This window comes from Heliangelus exortis, chromosome 6 (genome assembly GCF_036169615.1).
Source record: "Heliangelus exortis chromosome 6, bHelExo1.hap1, whole genome shotgun sequence".
Classification (NCBI taxonomy): Eukaryota; Metazoa; Chordata; class Aves; order Apodiformes; family Trochilidae; genus Heliangelus; species Heliangelus exortis.
Window position 1 is genome coordinate 38,394,878 of NC_092427.1, and position 20,616 is coordinate 38,415,493.

The window sequence follows — 20,616 nt, forward strand, 5'->3', positions numbered from 1 at the left end:
GGCAGGCTCTTTTGTAAACAAAGAGGAAAAAAATCCCATGGCTGCCTTTTAACTCCTGCAGAGCAGCAGGGTCACCTTCGCGGTGCCAGAATTTAACCACCTCTTTTATGTGAAAAGCCATTTTGAAGGGACTTACCCTTCTGGCAACACTGAGCACTGCAGTGGGACTTGCTCCTGGGACCAGAGAAAAAACAAGCAACAGATGGGCTAGGAGACACCTAGCCCTACTGCAGATAGTATAAAACCAAGAGTTTTCCTTCAAGGAAATATGTCCATTTCTGTTTTTCTTAAGAATATTAATATTGCTATGCTTGACAAAACTACCTTATTGATGCCAGGTCTTCACAGCTCTAACTCACAGCTGCAAACTGTTTAACATGAAATCATCACAACAAAGAGTGTATCAGACTGAAATCAGCCTCACTGAGTAGGTGTACGAATAAGTCTTTAAATACAGACTGGCTTAGGTATTTATTAGTATAAAACGTACAAAAAACAGGACACCTTTTTTTTTTTTTTTTTTCCTCTTTTCTTTTTTTTTTCCTGAGGGCTGTGAGGGGAAATGGAGACAAAAAGATTAAGCTTAAAATGCTGTCAGGGACATGTATTGGCCTTTAATGGCTAGGTGTTAACAAGGCTCCTGTGGGCATGTCCAAGTGTTACACACTGAGGTAAATACATCAGATGGCCAGGACATAGGTGACAGAAACTGAGAGCTGTCCCCTTTGCGACTGTTCCTCTTCTCCACCCCTTTCACAGGAAGGACACAGAACAACGACCCCACTACTCTGGGAGATCTCCCTGAACAGAAGTGACAGCCATGCTGCAACTACGTCACAATGTAACACAATAACCTACAAGTTTGTGTGTATGTATATACATTCACCTACATATTGTATTTGTTTATATATCCACACATCTACAAGTACAACCATTAATCCCAAATGCCCTACCTATTCATAACTGGAACCATTCCATCACTCACACAGACTTTCACAATGCTTTGATTTTTAAATTCCTTTGTCAAGTCCTGCCCTTATTTAGATTATAAAACCTTTGTGGCACTATCTACTTTACTTTTCCATCATTAAGTGTCCATCCCACTTCTGGTAACTACAAAATAAATCATGGAGATGAAGACAGTGGTTCAGTGTTTGCAAAGGCCAGAGCACAAAATCTTCCAGTGCAGTGCTTGAGAAAGGAAAGGGAAAAAGTACCAGTTTCTGAAATACCCCTTCCTATGGCACTGGAGATGCCTGCCTCCATCTGATAACAAGGCTTCCTGTACCCCACACAAAGCTGGCAGAGATGCCTTCATACAGACAAACACAAATTGCATGCCTGAGTTTTTGTTAATTGCTTATGGACTGCATAGACAGCATTTCTCGAGGTAACAGGGCAGAGACCTCTGGCCCCACAGTAAAGCTTTGTATACCCTCTTTCCAAATGGGCACTCTAACTTTTATGAAAACTGCCTTTGTCTGATTTGTCATTCTCCCCATCATTTTAGCATTCAGAGTGGGTTTTAGTTTGGGAAAATCAGGCAAGGAAACTATAAGAAATATATAACAAATTATTTTTCCTGAGTCATAACGGAACAAAACATAAGCAAGAAGTAAAACAAGTTCTTCAAACCATGAAACGTTTTGAAACAGAAGTCAAAACTGTTCTAGACACTGATCCTTAGGCAGGCAAATTAACACCTATATCAAAAACAACAGATTTCTGCCATCCTAAGAGCTACCTCACTTTTTTTGGGGAACGGCTGTGTAGGGTTTTCTAAACATGCAGCTCCTCTTTCAATGTAAGTATTAAACACAAATAGCCTTGTACCAACAGCAACAAGAAAGCATCAGCACAAACCTGTGTTTCCTTGGATGTCCTCTCCCTTGGTTAAGGCCAGGTAAGAGAGCAGGGCGTAGTTACTGTCCCCACCAGGTGCAGGTGGCTGCTGCAGGGAGGTGCCTGTGTAGACCACCCCCCAGTTGACATGGCTGATGTCAGAGCGTGACCTGTTGTGCCCTGGCTTGAAGGTGGAGGCCTCCTCGTTGTGCACCAGGATGTCACTCACGGAGCGAGGCCTGTCTCTCCTCCGCTGACAGATACTGAAGATGTTAAAAGCAGCAGTCTGCCCTTCCCCTGCCCAGGCCAGGCTGTCAGCAGCTGTTCCCCTCTGCACCGCACACTGCTCTTTGGCAGGGAATGCTGTCTGAGCTTTGGTTTCCAAGAGGCCATTCTTGCAGCGATCCCAGAGGAGGCTGCTTTTGGCAAAGGAGGCAACGTTCCTCAGGTTCCTGCTCTCTGTTATCTGCCCAAATACCTCGCGCCCAACCAGCTCGGGGACTTCCTGTACTCTGTACACCTCAGAGGGCTGCACAACCTTTTCAACCTTAGTATCAAAACTATTGAAAAAGTCTTCAGTCACTTCCAAGGCAGGGCTAATGTCATCCACTTCAAGAGCCTCCATGCCCTGTGCTGCCAGTGGGCCCGAGGCAGTGCAGTGTCTTAAGAAGATACCACATCCATGTGCAAGGAAGGAGCTGCTTCACATCTGTCCTTGGCACACCATTACCTTCCAGATGGTGGGGCAAATACGTTCACCAACCACAATGCTAAGTGGCAGAAAGGAACCAAGTGACCTGCCTTCAGGTGGGAGACTTAACATCCACTGACCAGGTAGGCTACAGCCCCTCCATGCAGCCAGCTCATGGTGATGAGAGAACCTGTTAAGCAAAGCAGAGCATCACATCAGTGAGGGCCTCTTCCCAGATAAATATGTTTAATTGCATCACTCCTTCCACAGTCCCCTTGATGTTACTTTCTCCTTCATTTGACACCAACATTATTGTGTATGAAGAAGCAGCCTTTGGGGTTCCTGCTGTTCCCTGTGTGTGAACTCTGTATATGATCACTTCTGGAACTGGAACCTGCCGAGAGCAGGATGGAGCACCAGATAAAGGGGAACCAAAGGGATCGATTTATTAGCCAGGCTTTAGAAAGCTGCACAGAGAGGTGGTCCTGACTAATACCACAAATGCAGCCACCTAGGGAGTGCTTAGTACAGGTTCCCAGGGGGCTGCAAGAAAAAGCTGAGAAAAGCAGCATTAGTAAAATAGGCCAACCAGCCTCAAACAAGTTTGCCTTTTTCTCCCAGATGGCTTGCACTGCCAATTTTAGGAGACCAACATCATTTTACAGCAGCTACTTTGTCTACCTGTCTGCATGAACAGAACTGTGATATTTGCCTAACCCACCAATGCTATTTGGCTGCTGCAGAGCACTGCCTGTGAAGGCTGCAGTGAGGGGTTATCTCATTGCTGGCTTCTGCTGCACCAAGCTGCTGCCTTCTGACTTCTCTTGGAGCTCCATCCACAGTGCTGCCACACTCGGGGAAGTGCACTGTAGGTGTGTTTAAATTGGGGAAATGAGTCAAATGCATGCAAGCTCCTGGGGTCTGGAATGACTTGGGAGGCATTTGTGCCAGCAGGAGAACAGCTCTCACAGCTGCCAGGAGAAATCACAGGACATGTGCAGACACAACAGTCCCAAGTCAGGGACCTACATCACAATTCTGACCACAGCACCTCAAGTCCTAGACACAGAAAAGCTGTATTAGCTCAGAACTCTGCCTAGATTAAAACACTCTAAACAGAACTAATTAGCCTGGGCAGGGCTGATAATTAACAGCTCATTAGCTTGTGAATGCTGCTGAACTGCTACCAGGACCCATGAAGATTTACACTTAGCAGGAAAACACATCTATTAAGCAGCATCAAACACACATAATACTTCAATTTAAGTTTTTTTGGTTTCTTTTTTTTTTTAATCGAGAACCAGCTATCTGCCTCACTTTAAAGTCACATAAAAAGGCACCCTTTCCTATAGCAAGCCAGGAGGGAGGAAGGATGCCAGCAGCCCCCCTGAGAAGGAGCACAGAATCCCCCTCCCATTCCTGCTGTAGTTGTGGCCATCCACCACACAGGTGTGTTCCAAAGCAGCAACTCACCCTCCCCTAGCAGAGCAGCAGTTCAGTACATGGTCTCTGCAAACACATACCAAGTAAATAATTTCCAAAACCAATAAGCAATCACATCCATAACTGGAAACTTCAAGCCTTTAACACTGGCATCTTTCACTCCTTATCTCTTTGCAAGGCTGCACTTCACTAGCCTCAGGGTGAAGCAGGACTAGGATCAGTTTCAACAAGTAAATAGAGCAGGACACTAAAGATAAAGCCAGAACCACAACCAGAGGCTCATCAAAACTGATCTGGAGTGGTCTGAAATCACACCAGTGTGTAAACAAACCCAGCAAAGCTGTGTAACTGCCAGCTGACAGCAGTGGGAAATCAAGTTCTCCTGGGGACATATGCCTTGTCACCTCAGTGCTTCATGGACTCTTGAAGCTCATTCATGTCAGCAACCCCAGCACAGTGCATTGTTCTTGGGCACCTGGGGGCTTGGCAAATCCAGGAACAGGCTAAAGGATGTCACGAGGTGAAACCTCTCTACTTATTCTGCCCCCTCCTATGGCATGTCTTTAAAGTAAGAATGACCCATATAAAGATGCTGCTTCACAGGGGTGAACATAGCAGAGTACAGCCTTGCTCTCACTCCAGGGACTAGAGCACCATTGCTCCAGAAGAGCCTGCAACATCCCAGTTAATGTAGATTTTAAATCATTAGGAAAGGTGGAAAGCAAAGGGAAAAAATTGACACTTACATTTGACAGGTTCATTTTTAAATGCTGGAGGCTTGATGTGGCTGCATGTGTCTCTGAATCCTGTGAGAATGGAGTTACCCAGTGCTGTGCAGCCAAGTGTGATGATGGATGCTTAACTACAAACTGACCTCATATCCAGTAAGATGCTGAATCACAAGGTCATGAGAAGATGACAGGCCCCTGCATCACACAGTTCCCAAATTCCACCAGTCATACTTTCCAAACTAATGTGTTTGCCCTGCTCAGTAAGGATAACCACCTGAAAGGTGGCAGCTTCACCCCTTCCTACACTGCCAAGAACCTCCTCAAGTAAAAGAAGTACCAGTAATTCTCCCTAATGCTGGAATTCTGCAACCACATATCCTCCATAAGCACAATTTGGCATTTTCTGACAGCAGCACTCAACAAAAATTTTAGTACAGACTTCTGCAAGATTTTGGTGCCAAATGAAAGCAAATGTTCACATGGTAGTAAACAGCTCCATCAGAATCTCCTCCAGGAGGGAAAACAGTAGAAATCCATTCCTTGAAGGGGGAAAAAAGGCGAGCAATAGGATGAACTATTTTTTAAGTTACTATAATATGCCTTATGTATTGTTTCTTGGAAACACCTGAAAATTTTCCAAAGACATTCAGCCTAAGTCAGCGAGCAGGAGAGGAAGAGAGGAGCATCAGCCCAAACTATTAAAGACTGCAGGTATTCCCAAAGCTAGAGGGAACTCCAAGTAGGTATTTGTTAGTGTGATGCAGAAACCTAGCAGCTCATGCAGGCCTCTGGGAATTAGCCTTACTGAATAAAAGCTGAAGGAGTATGGTGCATTGTACTTAGAAAAAATGCTGAACACAGGGACTGCAGCAGCTGAAAAACATCCATTTCTGTCTGTCTGTCTAGCACAGATACAGCTTTCAACCATGAATGCACAGCAGTCAGATAATTAATGTGCATTTACAACACGAGCAAAGGCTGTTCCATCACAGGCTTATAGTGGCCACATTACTCATATGGCTGAGGCAAACAGCAAGGATTACTGGTTATGCTGAAATTCAGTTTAGTCAAGATTATCTCCCTTAGAGAAGCCACAAGGACTCTAACCACAGTGACAGCAGTCTGAGAGCAGAGAAACATCACAGGAAACAAATGCCAAGGGACATACACTGGAACAAGCAATTTAGCTTCTTGATCTGCTCCTCTGGATCCTCATGGGCCAGGGAAAATACCCAGGAATGGCATGACAGAAATCAGAAAGTGTATCTAAAGAAGCACCTTTCAGTTTAGTTTCCTAAGGAAATGGGGTCTGTGCCACCATCCTGCCTTCCAGTTATTCTCCTCTATCTTTTCAACTGTGCAGGTAACTTCACCTAGGTGTGACAGCACCATACTGTCCTCAAAGATGCAGTTCTTGAACTGCTGTTCAACACTGGAAACAAGCCCAAAGTCACCCTCCTGCAAAGGGAGAAGCAGGCAAAACCTTACCCTTTCTGGAATGCCAGTGTCCCCACCTGTGTCTCTCCAAAATGGCCACAGTGTTAGTGTCAAACGGATCTGAAAACAGTGGGATGCAGAGGGGAAAAGCAGGAAGGAGGAACAGGAGGCATCACACAACTTGAAAAGCAGTCTGGTGGGGTTTGGTGCTCACAGGACCTCCTTTTTAGTGAATAGCCAACAGAAATGTGTAAAGCAATGAGGGGATACACAAGAGATTGAGACTTCCCCTTTCCTCTTGTATTTGGAGAGAGAAATAGCAAGGAACAATCTGGAAGTTCACAAGCAATGTGTAGCAGGGCAACTTCGTACATGCCAGGTGAGATAAAACGATAATAGGGGTTTTTTTGAAAAATAAAAATTTCTGTTTAAGGCCAACTGAAATTTTACAGGTATCTCCCTACTCCCTTTTTTAGAAGCATGCTGAAAGGATAAGACAGCCAGCCCTTAAAAGCTTCATTTTGTTATTAAAGTGATCAGAAAGAAAGAGATTTTCAATTTGTCCCTATGAGTTCTGAACAGAAATAAAAGACACATTTCATTCTTGGGGATGCTGCTCCTCTAGGAGTCATTTAGTGGAAATCAGGCTGCTGAGCTTTCAGCTGTTGTATGCAGCAATGTCCTGCTGCAACCCGAAGTGGCTTAATTTAAGCAATGAAGGACATACAGAAGGGGGCTACCAGATGAAGGCATCTCTCTCCTTCTAAGTAGGCCTCAGGGACAGTAAGATGCTTTGGGACCTTTCTAGATAAAGCACTGGCTAGTATAAATAGCAATATAATAACTGAATCCTTTACCATCTATGCCAGACTATACAATTAATTTTCAGTTAGCTCTGCAGGGCGGTTTATTTTAGGCAGGAAGCAGCCATAGGGCTCCAGCACAGCCCAGTAACATCAGCCATTGTCCCAAAAGCCAGAAGGAGGATAAGAAACACAGCATCTCCCACAGGAATACGGGAGAAGTTTCTTCCCTGGGATCATGGCAGGGCTTTAAGAGAATATACTCGATGTATAAACACCTGATGTAATTGAAACATTAACACATACCATGACTTCAGTCTGAAAGTGTCCTGCAGGAGTGATGTACTTAGCTACTGCAGACTGGTAAAAACCTTCATTCCACGTGCAGTGCCTTGTTTTATGTTTAACATTTCCAGGTTTTCAAGTCCAAAATACAATTCACTCACTTTGGATAAATAACCATTGCAAGTGGCAAGATGAAAACTACTGCTGTTTTAATTGGATGAGCATCAGTCCTAAGATTCAGATGCTTCTTTATTTTCACACACTGTGTATCTTTCTGTAGTCACTCAGTAGGATTATGCAGTGCCTAAAATGAATTTGCCTGCCAGTCTATGGAGGACCATTGCTGTAAGAGTCTACTTGCAGAAGAGATACCTGGTTAGGAGCACGTCATCATTCCTTACACAAGTGTAACCTTACACAAATTTCTTCCCCTATCTTGCCCTGTGAGCCACTCATCGTAGCACTTCTGCTGATGTCCCAGCCACCACATGGTCCCACAGAACAGAACCTTTCCTGTCAGGCCTATCTGATTCCGTAAGGGTTCATTCCACTGGATGTGTAACCTTCTCCATAAAAAAAGCAGTTTTCTGCAAACTAGGAAGACTGCAGCATTATGTCATACTCTGGCCACTAAGACACAGAGCGATGCCTGCACACTATGCCCACACACACTGGGCGTAATGATGCTGAGGGGGGAGCAGCCCGAATTCCTGCTGGGATAGCAGGGAAAACCACAGGCCAGGGCCTTTCCGTGGACAGGGGAGGGTGTCCGCAGGTGTGCACCGGACGCGGGCACGTCTGTGCTGTAAATGCAAACACGGCCACGCCCGGCCCCTCGCACACCGCCCACCCCGCGCTCGGCAGGCCGGCAGTGCGGCCAGCCCTGCGGGTCCCTGGGGCTGGGGACCTCGCGGACCCACCGAGCCCCGCACCGCCCCCGGACCCAAGCGGGTATTTACCTGCCGCCCGGGGCTGCGCTCTGCCCGTGCTCCCAGGAGGGGCTCCCGGCCCGCCGCGCAGCCGAGCCGCCGGCGCGCAGGCCCGGCCCGGCCCGGCCCCTCCTCGCCGCCGCGCTGCTGCCGGGCGGCGGGGCCGCGTCCTGCCGCAAAGCCCTCCCGGCCGCCGCGGGAAACGGCTCCGCAGCACCAAGGTTCCTGCCGCCGCTTCCCGGCCCAGCCCCGGTGCTGGGGGAAGCCGGGCAGAGCTGCCCGGGCGGCGGCGGGGAACCTCGGCCCCGCGCCCGCTGGGCGGACACCACCGGTCCCGGCGACCTGCCAGCCTCCCGTGCGCCCTTAGGAAGGGGTAACAGGGAAACCCTCGGGCTTTCCAGACAAACCCCGGAATAACACTGCTCCTTGCCAGGTGCTCGGCTGCTGAGATGCTCAGGGAGCTGCTACGTGAGCTCTAAAGAACTGGAAAAGGCAAAGTACCACACGGATTTTTAGGAAACCCCAGTGCAAGCACAGTGACCTATGCACAAGGCAGTGAGGCACAGCACTGTGAATTCACACTGCCACGGGGCAGCAAAAAGTGCTTTGGTGCAACATGTTACCAAAGAAAACAAGTTCCAAGGCAATTACAAATCTCTTATTCCACTGGTATCTAACGTGGCACCCCACCCACAAAACACACATCCCACAAAAACAAACTTCTGTAAGAAATATCCATGGGTGGACTGGATATTGTACCTGGATTTTGATGTCTGGTGTACACAGACCAGCTCTGCGTGGCAGGGTGCAACCATTGAAAACCAGGAGTGCAGGGCTGTTCTACTGACTGTGCATCCCTAGGGAGCCAGGGGTGCTGTGCCAAGCAGCAGAGACCACCTCTGTGCCAACGTGAAACTGCAGGAGTAAGTGGCACTGAACTGTGCCCATGAAGAGGGCTGACATCCAGAACAAAAGGCAGGTATGAGGTTAGCTTCCACCAGCAGCTTTTCTTCTCTTCCTCACAGGCCAACCATTTAGTACACACCATAAAATGTGACTGACTCAACAAAGTTGTGTTCATATGGGTTCTCTCATTCCAGTGACAGCAAGGATGAAAAGGAGCCTTTCACACAAAAAATACCAGTTTATGTGACAGAAATGTAATTAATCTTGGCCTTTACAAGTAATGTATTACTAGAGCACCATGCATTTGAAGTCCTGCTCCTCAAGATGAATGACTTCTTCACTGGCTAACAGTCAAAGATTGATCTTTTCATTCTAACTCAACTGTATGCACAGTGATCCCTCAGCAGACAAGGCAGTAACATCACCTGCTCTGTTATTTATCACCTTCCAGCCTTTTCTCCAATGTTACCAAGACATTTATCTCTTGGGCTGATCAGGAGAGAGTATCCTTAGGCTCCAGGATCTGAAGGTGCTTCAGGACCTTGCCTCTCAGCCAACTATGAACTGGGAGCTCCCCTTCCTCATGTGGGAGGCACAGGATGTCAGTTCTTTCTTAGCTTTTAGATTAAGGTTCTGAAATCCAGCAAATGACCAGTGAAAGCTGGAGGTCTGAACATATCCTGTGTATACTGCAAAATCATCTTCTAAATACCAGGTCATTGTACCACGTACTCCAGAGGCTGGCTCAAGCTGATAAGAATCCAAACACCTTTCTCAAATTGGGGAACTCTCAAGAACCCTTGGGCACACCCTTTACTGGCATAATGTGGAAGGTGCAATGCCCACTTACTGAGGCCACTGACAGACTCACCAGCTCACACCAGTACAGCAAGAGACCCTCAGTCTTTCCCTGCTGCCTCTGAAGAGGCCTTTTTTTCACACATTTTAATTACTGACTCCCTACACAGAAGCTATTATCTCACAGGAAGGCCGTTAACAGGCACGTTCAGCACAAGATGAAACCTTTCCGATAATTATTCCTTGAGTTCATGTTTGTGAAAATAAATACCATCAGATGATTAAATTAAACACTGCAGCCAGCCCAACTATACACTATTTTCACTTCTCATGAAGGGGAGATCAAAGACAAAGACTCAGGTAGAGTTGTTCCAACTCCTCCAAGTTTGGTTAACAGCTGCCTATTGAACACACTAATTAGCTTCCTGCTTAGGGTGTGCAGCACAAAATTAACTGCCCCAAAACTGGATGGTATAGCCATTTCCAAGCTCTGCGAGAGAGAGCTGTGCCTGGAAAACATGAGGACAGTCAGGAAGAGGCACTACCTTCATCCTGTGGGGCTGCTGCCTCCCAGCTCTCCCTCCTCTTCCTTTTTTGGGAGCAGATGTGCCCATCTTAGCCCCCACCTCCGTGGTGAGGGGCAGCCCTGTTCTCACAAGCCCCGGGCTTGGGCACTACTTCCCGAGGGAGAAGGCTTCTCAGATGGAGTGCTGACCAGCACTTCCCCCCTCTGCTATCCCGGGCTGTGGAGGGCAAGAGAGGGCAGCAAAGCCCTGGGCAGTGTAACCCTGTCCCCCTGCCAGCCTCTGCTCTCCTCACAAGCACAGTCCCGCACAGCACCCCACAGCCCCCTCCCCACGCCGTGTACCCCCACACAGTACCCCCTGCACAGCCAGAGCTCTGCTATTCTTCTGCTAATGGGATTGGCACCGCTCAAAGCCGTCTGCCAGGGCATTGTCTGCAACCGCAGCAAGAGAAACATTATTCAAAGGCCATTCAGGCCCCAAAAGGAGCGGCAGAGCAGAGTAATTATCGGAGACTCTCCATTAACGAGGGCATCTTTGCTCTTTGTCTGTGTTGGTTTAATAAGGGCCGCTAATGGGGCCGGGGGAGGGGCACGCTAATGCTTCTAAACAAACCTCCTCCCTCCCCCGCCCCGTGAGGAGAGCCGCGGTGATGGGCGCTGACAGGCGAGCTGGGGTTACCGTATTGCGGAGTGACCTTCGGGAAAACCGAGTGTGAACCCAGTCGCCTCCAGCCCCATCCCACCCGCCGCTGGGAGCATCCTTTGGGATGGAGCTGTTCTCTTTTTAGCCTCCCCATATGGCTTGGTGCTTGCCAGGCCATTATATACCCCCCGCCCAGCCACTCTGATGTCACCTTGTGACCCTTCATGGCTGGACACGATGGCACTGAGTGGCAGTAATGAGGGACGACAGTGCAGATTAAGTTCTCGAAGCAAAACCTGGGGCTGCTGTCCCCCCCTTACTCAGCAGCTGTGCCCGGGAGATGCTGCTGGGAAGGCGGGACAGGAGCAGCCTCCCCTCCCCTCCCCACACCCCCGGGAGGCAGGGCAGGCTGGGACCAGGCATGGGCCAGCAGCTCCTACCTTCTGTCTGTGGGCATCTTCCTGGTGATGGAGAGATGGGCTGAGCTGAAAGCTAGGATCAACATCCATCCTGAGATCCTCCAGAGCCATTTAGGAGCATGCAGCTCAAAGTCCCAGAGTTCCCAGACCCTCTCCATCTTCAAATGCCAGCTGCAAGGGGACAAGCTCTATGCAGCCTGACGTATCACAGGATCAGGGGCACACTGGTCACTTAAACAGTGAAATGTGGACAAGAGGTCATAGGTGGTCTCTGCAAAAGACAGCATCCTAACAGTGAACTGTGATGATACACACCTGTATGAGTCATGAATAATACAGCCTTCCTTTTGCTACCCCAGCACACAAGTGTTCTGGATACAAGGCTGAGAAATGTTAGACTCATTTTCAGCCCATGAGCAAACTAAAGAACAATAAAAGGAAACAATTACCCTAAGACCCCGCAGGTGTTTTACAGTGCTCATGTACCTGGGCACGTGTCAGCAGTCTCAGGGACTCTCAGGTACCTGTTGAGAGCCACCCCACGTCAGTGCTGCCCCTTTTGTCATAAAAAACCATGTTATTCAGCTGAGGTATGGAATGACCAACTTCTCTGCACAGGCACCCACCCAACCCTCTCCACTTGGGAAAACGTCATGGTGCCAAAGGTTTATCACAAGTAGAGGACATATGGAACTCCTCACTGCTTAAAGCATGAAACTTTGATTAAAAGAAACTCCACACACAACTGATTCCAGCTTCGTTTCCTGAGGGCTTGGCAGTTTTGAGATTTTAATGATTTTACCCTTCTGCTTTCAACATTTCACCAGTAACTGCATCTCTTGTAATAAAAGAAATTTTTCATAGGTCCTCCTTTGATTCACCTCTAGAGGATGAAAACATCTTGGAACAACCTTGCAAGTCAAAGACAGCGATCACCCTTTACACATCGAGAGCTAAAGCACAGGGAAATTAAATAACAATACCTGAGGTCATTCTTGCCATGGCAGAGCTGGGAAGTGGATATAGCTCTTTTTCTTCAGAGTCTTACTGCAGTCTTCTGAGATGAGTGGTGTTCCTTCTTGCTCTTTTGAAATGTCTGGAGGACCACACTCCTGAAACAGAAAATCAGTCTCATCTGCAGCATGGATACTGATACATAAAGAGTAGGTTACTAGGAGCACATGACCTGGCCTCTGATTGTTGCCAATTTCGGATTGTGCCCTGAATTTTGTTTGAGCTCATTAAGGTAGATTTAAGACACCTTCTCAACTGACCCTGTGTCTTGAAATGGAGGGGAAAAATGAACAGGAGTCAGAAGGAGTAAAAGAGGCCTTTCCAGAACATCAGCTGTATGTTTGCTAACTTTTGCAAGCAGAAGACATACCGAAATATGTGACAGGAAGCAGCTATTAATCTCTGCAAGCACATCCTGGTTAAGTTCAGTGTAACTTCCCTGCTTTTTGTCTGCATCCTTTCAGGTCTTCTTGCTCTACCAAACAAGTCTTGCTTTGTAAGCTTAGCAAAACCCTTTCCCTCTCTAATGCCCTTGGCTGTCACTTGCCATACCTGCTCTCTGCTCTCTGTTCCTGGCAGAGAAGAGAGGTAGAGAGGAGAACCACCACCTGAGCAACCCAGGTGGCCAAGAGCCCACAAGAACTGGGGTCAGCAGCAGTTATGCACAGGCAGTACAGATACAGTTTATAGGAGCTTTTTGCTGGGCAACAGTGTAGGAAGACTACATAAAAGCTGGATTGAGACTAGTGAACAGCAATGACTTCCATCTCCAATTGCCCTGGAAAGGTTTGGATAGAGACCTGACATCGATCCCAACTGGAAGAAGTCTGTGATGCCAGAGCTTTCACAGATGTAATCTGCTGGCTGCAATTTAAAAAAAAAAAAAACGTCTCTATCAACTGGCTCTTGCTAGCTCTTGCTGCTAGGAACTTGCTCTTGTTTTCTCCTCAGATGTTACAGCCAGACCTTTGGTGTCTGCCTCTGCACAGCTCTACAGCAACTGTTCAGTTTAACATTGATTTAATTAGCAAGTAGCATAGGGGGGAAAGATGTAAGATTGTGTTTCTGCTGCATCCTGACATCCCTCGCTGATGCTGTAGTCATACAGGTGCAGCTGTAGTTAGAAACAAGTTAGAGCAGCCCCAAGGCTCTCTTCCTCTATGAGGAGCGAGGGTATAAATGTGACCTGCAGGCATATCTTTCCCACAGCTTGCAACTCCTATGCAAATACTGTCCTGAGAGCTAAAATACTCATTACTCCACATGTCCCTCTTCATAGTCATGTTCAGAGAACATACAGCAACACCATCAACCATTCTGTAAACCCCCAAAAAAGCATATGCTAGAATAATCTCAGTCCTTCTCATTTCAACTTCTATTGGTAGGACACAAATAAAAAGAAGGGGAAAAAAAGGCTGACTGAATTGACAGGGAATCCAGCTAGATAAAAACTGCCACTGGCCTTCATAGAGATGAATCATTTGGGTGAGAAAGGAACAGGACTGCCTTGGCCAGGAGATTCTTTACAGTGTCATCTATAAGAAGTAAAGTAACAGCACCATTTGGTAAGCACTACATCCTTTTAGGGTAGTGCCCACACGATCTAGCTTAATGCAACTGTGTTATCAGACACTGAGGAGAAAAACTTGAGCCCTCTGCACCCAGCAATGTCCTAATATCTTCTCTTTCACAAACCAGACTGAGCTATTAGTCATGGTAATCATCAGCACCTCCTGTTGGGGAAAGTTAGGCAGGTATCTATGAAGTCAGTGTACTGCAATGCTTTCCCATCCTTAGCACTTTGCAAGAGCCCACATGTGCAGCTTCCTCAACAGTGTCTGTTCCAGCAGGAGACCATGTTCCTGGCTGTGACATTCCACCGAAATCCCCTCCTGCCACCTGCATGTGAGTGATCATTCTGTGTCACATGTAACATGGTCTGTGTGGCCCTTCCTATCCAATGCACTGTACTTTACCCACCGTGGCCATTACAGTGAAGAGGCAGCCAAAAGCCCCAGTTACACTGATACTGTGATACTGGCCCCACAGCCCCTCAGAAGGACACTGCTCCCACCTTGCTGCAGTGGAAGGAAAAAATCCTGACACTGAACACTTCTCACCCCTGAGCTGGAAAGGGTCAAAAAGCCTCATACCTCCATCCAGCGGTACCGAACTTGCCCACCTGACATGAAACGCTTCACACTTAAAGTACACCAAGTTAGAGGAAGGAGCTCGCAGCTGCAAGAGGCTATCCAAAGCCTGTGTTTATGACAGAGCAGCACTGCCCTCCCCCGGGCATGCCTGCCCCTGCACGCACAGAGACCCGGATCCCAAAACTCGGTAGAGCAGTCAATTTTGCCTTGCCTCAGGCACTGAAGGAGTACGATTGTCCACTTACTGTTGCCCTGACACTTTCAGCAACCTAATCACAGTGACAGCTGAGCTACTTCTAAAGGAATAAAGATTTGTTGAAACAGAATTAAACAGGACACAGGTAGTATTTGCTGGGATTAGAAGTCCACATGCCAATAACCCTAGGTGATTAAATGGATGTAGCATAAATTAAATTGCTCTGATTATGCAAAGGTATCTTAACAAAAACATATAAGCTAGCTCATTTAAAGTGTGGCTGCTTTTACAGCACCCAAAGACCCCAGCTCCTGGTGGCTAATCTGCCCTCAATCACCCTGTTATGATGACAGATCGCTACTGCAGAACTACAGGGAGATGGCAAAAAAGTTAGCTAGCAATGTTTCAGGATTGCTTTTAAGTCTCCTTAAATCCTGAGTGATTTGGAGAACTCCCCTTGGAATACTTCTTTGTGCATGTATATCGGCAGTACATTTGCATCCATCTGTTCACACCTGCATGCACTCTTCTCTGATCATCTGAACCCTCACAGACAGCAACACTCTTGTCATGCTGCTTTCTTCTCACTTTCCAGGTACACATCCTGCTAGCTTCCTTTCCCACTCTCTGTAAACACCTCTGGCCAGCGAGAAACAGCCTTTTTCACACCCTACTGGCGACTGTTGAGCTGCTTCTGGTCCACCAGGCTGGCTTAGCCTTCAGTGTCTCAGAGAAGACTGTAACCAGTCCATGATGGTTTTGCCCTTCACTGCCTCAAAATCACTGAGAAGCTGTTTGCTGGGTGGTATCTCATGGGAACAAGCACCAAGGTGCCTGCTGTTAGCCACCTGCCCCAGGATGCTGGCCCCTCTCCAGCTCCTTGAGTGCCACACACTGGGGCAGATCTGGGGAGAGGGCAAGCACAGAGAGCCTCCAGAATTATAGAACCATAGAATCATTTTGGTCATTAAAGACCCTTAAAATCATCTAGTCCAAGCATTAATCTAGCATTGCAAAGTCCACTACTAAATGAGTCTCTAAGCACCACAACTACAAGTATTTTTAATACTTCCATGGATGGTGACCCCACCACTGCCCTGGGCAGCCTGTGCCAGGGCCTGACAACCCTTTTGGTAAAGACATTGTTCCTAAAATCCAGTCTAAACCTCCTCTGACAGAGCCCAGGGCAATTTCCTCTTGATTTATCACCTGTTTACTTGAGTCAACATCTACCTGGCTACAACCTCCTTTTAGGTAGTTGTAGAGAGCTCAGAGGTTGTCTCCCCTCAGCCTCCTTTTCTTGTGGCTAAACACCCTGAGTTCCCTCAGCTGCTCTGAGCCACAAGTCTAGAAGCAAGTCTTTCAGTAAGAAGGGACTGACAAGTCTGCATTTGTGCCCAAAGGAACAAGCTGAGCACAGAAGTGCAGCAGCGTAACAGGACATCTCAAGAACACTGACATGGTGCTCTCCTGTCAGTGTATGAGTGGTGCCTGACAGAAGCTGCTATGGCAGTTACAGCCAGAAAGCTGCACCACCAAGAGTGTTCTGAATCTCAGAGACCCCCCATGTATTACCAGAATACAAAGGGACTTCTTTCTGCAGAGGAAGTTGTGAAGATAAACCCCAACATGACAGAAAGGTGCTCAGATACAGCAGAAATTGCGGTTACAGCACTGCATTATCTGAGTGTCTCTGGAAGCCATGTGTCATTTCCTAAGCAGATAAATTCATCCCTTCTAGCTTTGCTAGTGATGGAAAAAGGTGCATTATAGTTATCAATGTCACTTTACTTCCCATCTGTGTTTCCTCAAGAATTGTCTGAGATTACCATGTTTCACTCTGACTGCTCAAGCCATGAGCTCCCTCTAGTATCCAAAACGATTAATGCAGTTGGTGCCTTTGCCATTCTAAAGGAACAGAGAGCAAAGGCTGTAAAGAAAGATCAGCCAGGTGAGGGGCTTAACAGACAGGACACCATTACTGTGTTTACACACCAACAGGCACACACAGTAACCCACTGAGCTTTAGTGACATTCTTCTGAAATACTTCTGTTTTCCTGTGCCCCATAGGTATGTGCTTACACTTTTTAAGCCACCCTGTCAGGGAGACAAGTGCCCAGTGTGCAGAGGGAGCTATTTTGTGAAGGGGGCTATATCCCCAGGGGAAGGAGGGCTGAGGGGTGCTGGGGAGCACAGAGCCGGCTGAATATATACATACTCGTACTGTTTGCAGAAAAAAATACTAAAAAGTGTTTAAAAACCCATAAAAACAAATGGTTAGGCAAATGACGTGCTACTAGTGCACACTTTTAATGCTGTTTTCTTGTTGCTTCACTGGCGTTAATGAGATGAAACAATGCTGAGGTAGCTATCAGAATACAGATTTTAATGTTTTAAAATGAATTGGAGTTTATTGTACTGGTAGTTGACAAGCACTGTGAATTAAAAGACAGCAGTCTTGAAGTGCTATTCTCATCAGTTGTAATGAGCTTTTTGATTTTACATGGTGGAATTATGGGTGCCTGGCACTTGGAAAATTAAGCAGAAGCTGTTGCACAGAGCAGGATTTTGTACATGTGTGTGAAGGCTTGAGTTGAGAAGGTTGTTTCTATGTAAGTTTAAATGATGGAACTTCTAATAGGTGTAAATTAATTATGAAAATAAGATTCACAACTTGGGACTCATATAGCAGGATGCTGTGCAAAGCAAAAAAAAAAAAACCTCCCAAGTTGGGGGGGGAGCAGTTTAATTCAGAAAGATGTTAAAATAAAAGTCAAACTTCAGAGCAGATCATATTCACTAAATTACTACATTGCTGAAAACTAAGCTATACTTTGTTGATCTGCATTCTGAATAAGAATGTGGTTAACATTCATATGTACAGCATTCACTGTACCTCCCAAACAATTCTGTATGTATTTTCTGTTGCAATTTTTTTTATTTAATAGCTTATAACATGCAAGACACTGAAAAAATTCAAAATATTTTCTTTCAATCAGCGGATCCCAAACCAGGCAGAAACAGAACCTTTATCTTCATTTCCCAACACTGCACAGGTGCCATTAAGTAATCTGACCAGTGCTCAATAAACTCACAATTTACTAGATAGGAGTCACACAATTATCTCAATCAACATTAGGCTGTGCTGCAGCTGGACTAGATGATCCCTGCAGGCCCCTTCCCACTGAACTGCTCTATTCCCTTTTGTTCTAGTATGTTGGGGTTTAAGATTTACTAGGCATAAAAACACAGGGTATCATAAATAACAAATGCAGCGGATTATCAGACATGACAGAATGTGAACATCCTGGAACTGCTTTTTCCTCTACCTGCTGATGGTTATTCATTACCACTGCTTAGAAGCTTTCCCTCAGAGGTTGCTTCCTCATACAATTTTGCACAAACATTTAGGAACTGGAAGGATCTTCATTTTTCCAGTTGGAATTACTTCTATCTAAAGCACTTGCCTTTGAAGAGTAAATGGCAGAATGAAAACAAACTGAGAGAATGGCTAGGCCAGAAAGGTGCACCACTTCCCAAACAGAACTACCTCCTGCCACAATATACACATGGTAATTTTGTGTGAAACAAAGTATCCAATATTTCGATTTATTCACATAGCTTGGTCCCTCTCCTATGATCTTTAAGACCTTCATGTGTTGAGTTTCAGTATAGTTTAAAAAGTAAGAGAGCAAGATGCTGAAAGTGCCTAATAAACCCAGTGAATACACCTGGTGAATTAAACAGCTGTCTGACTGGCTGGAGTATGGATACTTTGGATGCATCCGTTGTACTTAGGAAAGATCACATCAAATTACCTGTGAATTACTCCACATTACACCAGTATTTCTCATGTCTCGGTTCAACTTTTAAACAGACAATTTACTTTAAGGTTGCTTCACTTACACATCACCACCACTTATCAGCAAAAAGACTGCACTGCATAGGCTGAGAAAAATCCTAGTAAATTTCCAGGACCTCTATAAAGCAGAGTGCTACCCAAATAAACAAACACTACTCAAGTAAGTTACTTCTGAAACAACGTTACACCTGGTTAAATCATGAACGCAACTATGTATATAGTTTTGTCTCTATATATAAACAACATATATAGTTTTGTATATGTAAAACTGTTACTTATATGAATATGAAACCATTTGGGTCATATTTGCAGACCACTGAGAGAAACCGTGCCATTTGAATGTACAGTTTGGAAGCCCGAATACCACATGCAAAATACTCTTAATTATTCCTAGTCCTCCATTTTAACATTAAATTAGTCAAGAATAAAAGTGAGACTGCTTCACAGAGCAAACTCTTAATTCCTCTACCACAGGTTGCCCACACACCTGCCCATATTTTGACTACTAATTGGTGTGAACTTTTATCATGTTTAATATTTGCAAAGTATTAATTTCTCAGTTCTGAACAAACAGGTGTCTCCATGGCTGTGCTGTAACACAACCTGAGGGGCTTTGGCCTTTTCCCTCTGAAAGATAAACCTGTTCCCCCTCACCGGTGAAGTTCTGCTAACGGGGTATGCAGAAAGCAGCCAGGCAACTCTGTTAAGAACCCTGTTCTTTAAGTTTAACTTCTCCTAAGGTCGTTTAAACCAAGCTGGTGGTGATGTACTGTTACCTCACCCGCAGGCAACATTTCCTAACAGGGCTGCCAGCCTCACCCATGGCATGCCAGGTGCCTTTCTGACAGGAAAAAAACCCCAACAAACACGCAAAAAAACCCCCAAAACACCTAAACAAAATAAAAACAAAACCACAAAAAAACAAACCAAACAGAAAAATCCCAAAACCAAAAGACCACAACCCAACCAAAAAACCTCCAAAACATGTGAAGTCTGTCCTGTTATCCTCAAGGCTCTAGGTGTTACCACAAAAAAATACCAGGAATGCAAAAATTTTAGATTTAAAACACTTTTAACATAAATGGTCACTCAACTCTTCCGTGAGACTTTTTTTTACTGTGTCAGCTCCCGTTTCTCTTATATTATCTCTAAAAACAAACCTTGGAAACAAAAGCCATAGTTACCGTTACACTTTTTAAATAACCAATTATTTTTAAAATTATCTACATCACTCCTAGTTTATATGAACAACGTTTAGATCTAACTCCATTTATACATTTAAAACCAAACTGCCATCTAAATCACCAAAATAATGCTTAAGACGTTTTAAAAAAAGAGTCTTAAAAACTCGCTGAGGGTGCATATGGTAACGGAATGGAAGCAAGTTAAAAATAGGAATGAGGTTACAAGTGCAAATGAGGTACAAGTACAAAGGGTATGAAACTACCGTTAGCACCTTCCCAACATGGGCAAGCCAAACAGATACATGGACAAATCAAGCTCTATACCTGAACAAGGAAACGAAATGGAGTCATTCGGTGTTCAGGACATAGCTGTGTGACCAATTCTGAAGGACTCAACACGGCTCCCCTCTCCCCACAAAAATACCAATTTCGAAGAAACAGCAGAGAAATTAATTCGCTTTTCCATCGTTTAACAGAAGGCAAGGTAGGGAGATCCCACAGAAGGCAGACATACCAAGCGGCCGGGCAGTCACAGCGCTACAAACGCTTCTCCCTCTGCACTCCAGCTGCCTCAAAATGGCGGCCGTACCTCACAGGAGCTGCGGCGCGAGCCGTGTGCAGCCCGGCACGCGGGGCGCAGAGGCGGGAAGGGGGAGGCGGGACCCGTGCTGAACAGGCAGGGCCGGCAGCCAATGGGATGGCTCGGAACGGGGCAGCCTCGGGACGGCGACCAATGGGTGGCGGCGGTGGCTC

General features: G+C 46.1%; 1 protein-coding gene across 6 annotated transcripts in view; it reads right to left on the reverse strand.

Moving 5' to 3' along the window:
* Window positions 1-20,616, reverse strand: part of PLEKHM3 (pleckstrin homology domain containing M3) — an 88,697-nt gene that overhangs the window by 67,448 nt on the left and 633 nt on the right. For 2 of the 6 annotated variants that reach the window (XR_011726623.1, XR_011726621.1), the window contains exons 1-4: window positions 20,188-20,428; window positions 12,437-12,565; window positions 11,475-11,724; window positions 1,864-2,723 (exon numbers count right to left, since the gene is read on the reverse strand). Coding sequence is in view for 3 of the 6 variants with exons in the window: in XM_071747960.1 (XP_071604061.1) it covers window positions 1,864-2,467 (604 nt within the window). In the remaining 3 variants the exon portion in view is untranslated. Of the gene's footprint in view, window positions 1-1,863; window positions 2,724-8,191; window positions 8,447-11,474; window positions 11,725-12,436; window positions 12,566-20,187; window positions 20,429-20,616 lie in introns of those variants that run through there. The other 4 variants (XM_071747960.1, XM_071747961.1, XR_011726622.1 and 1 more) reach the window with 4 other exon arrangements.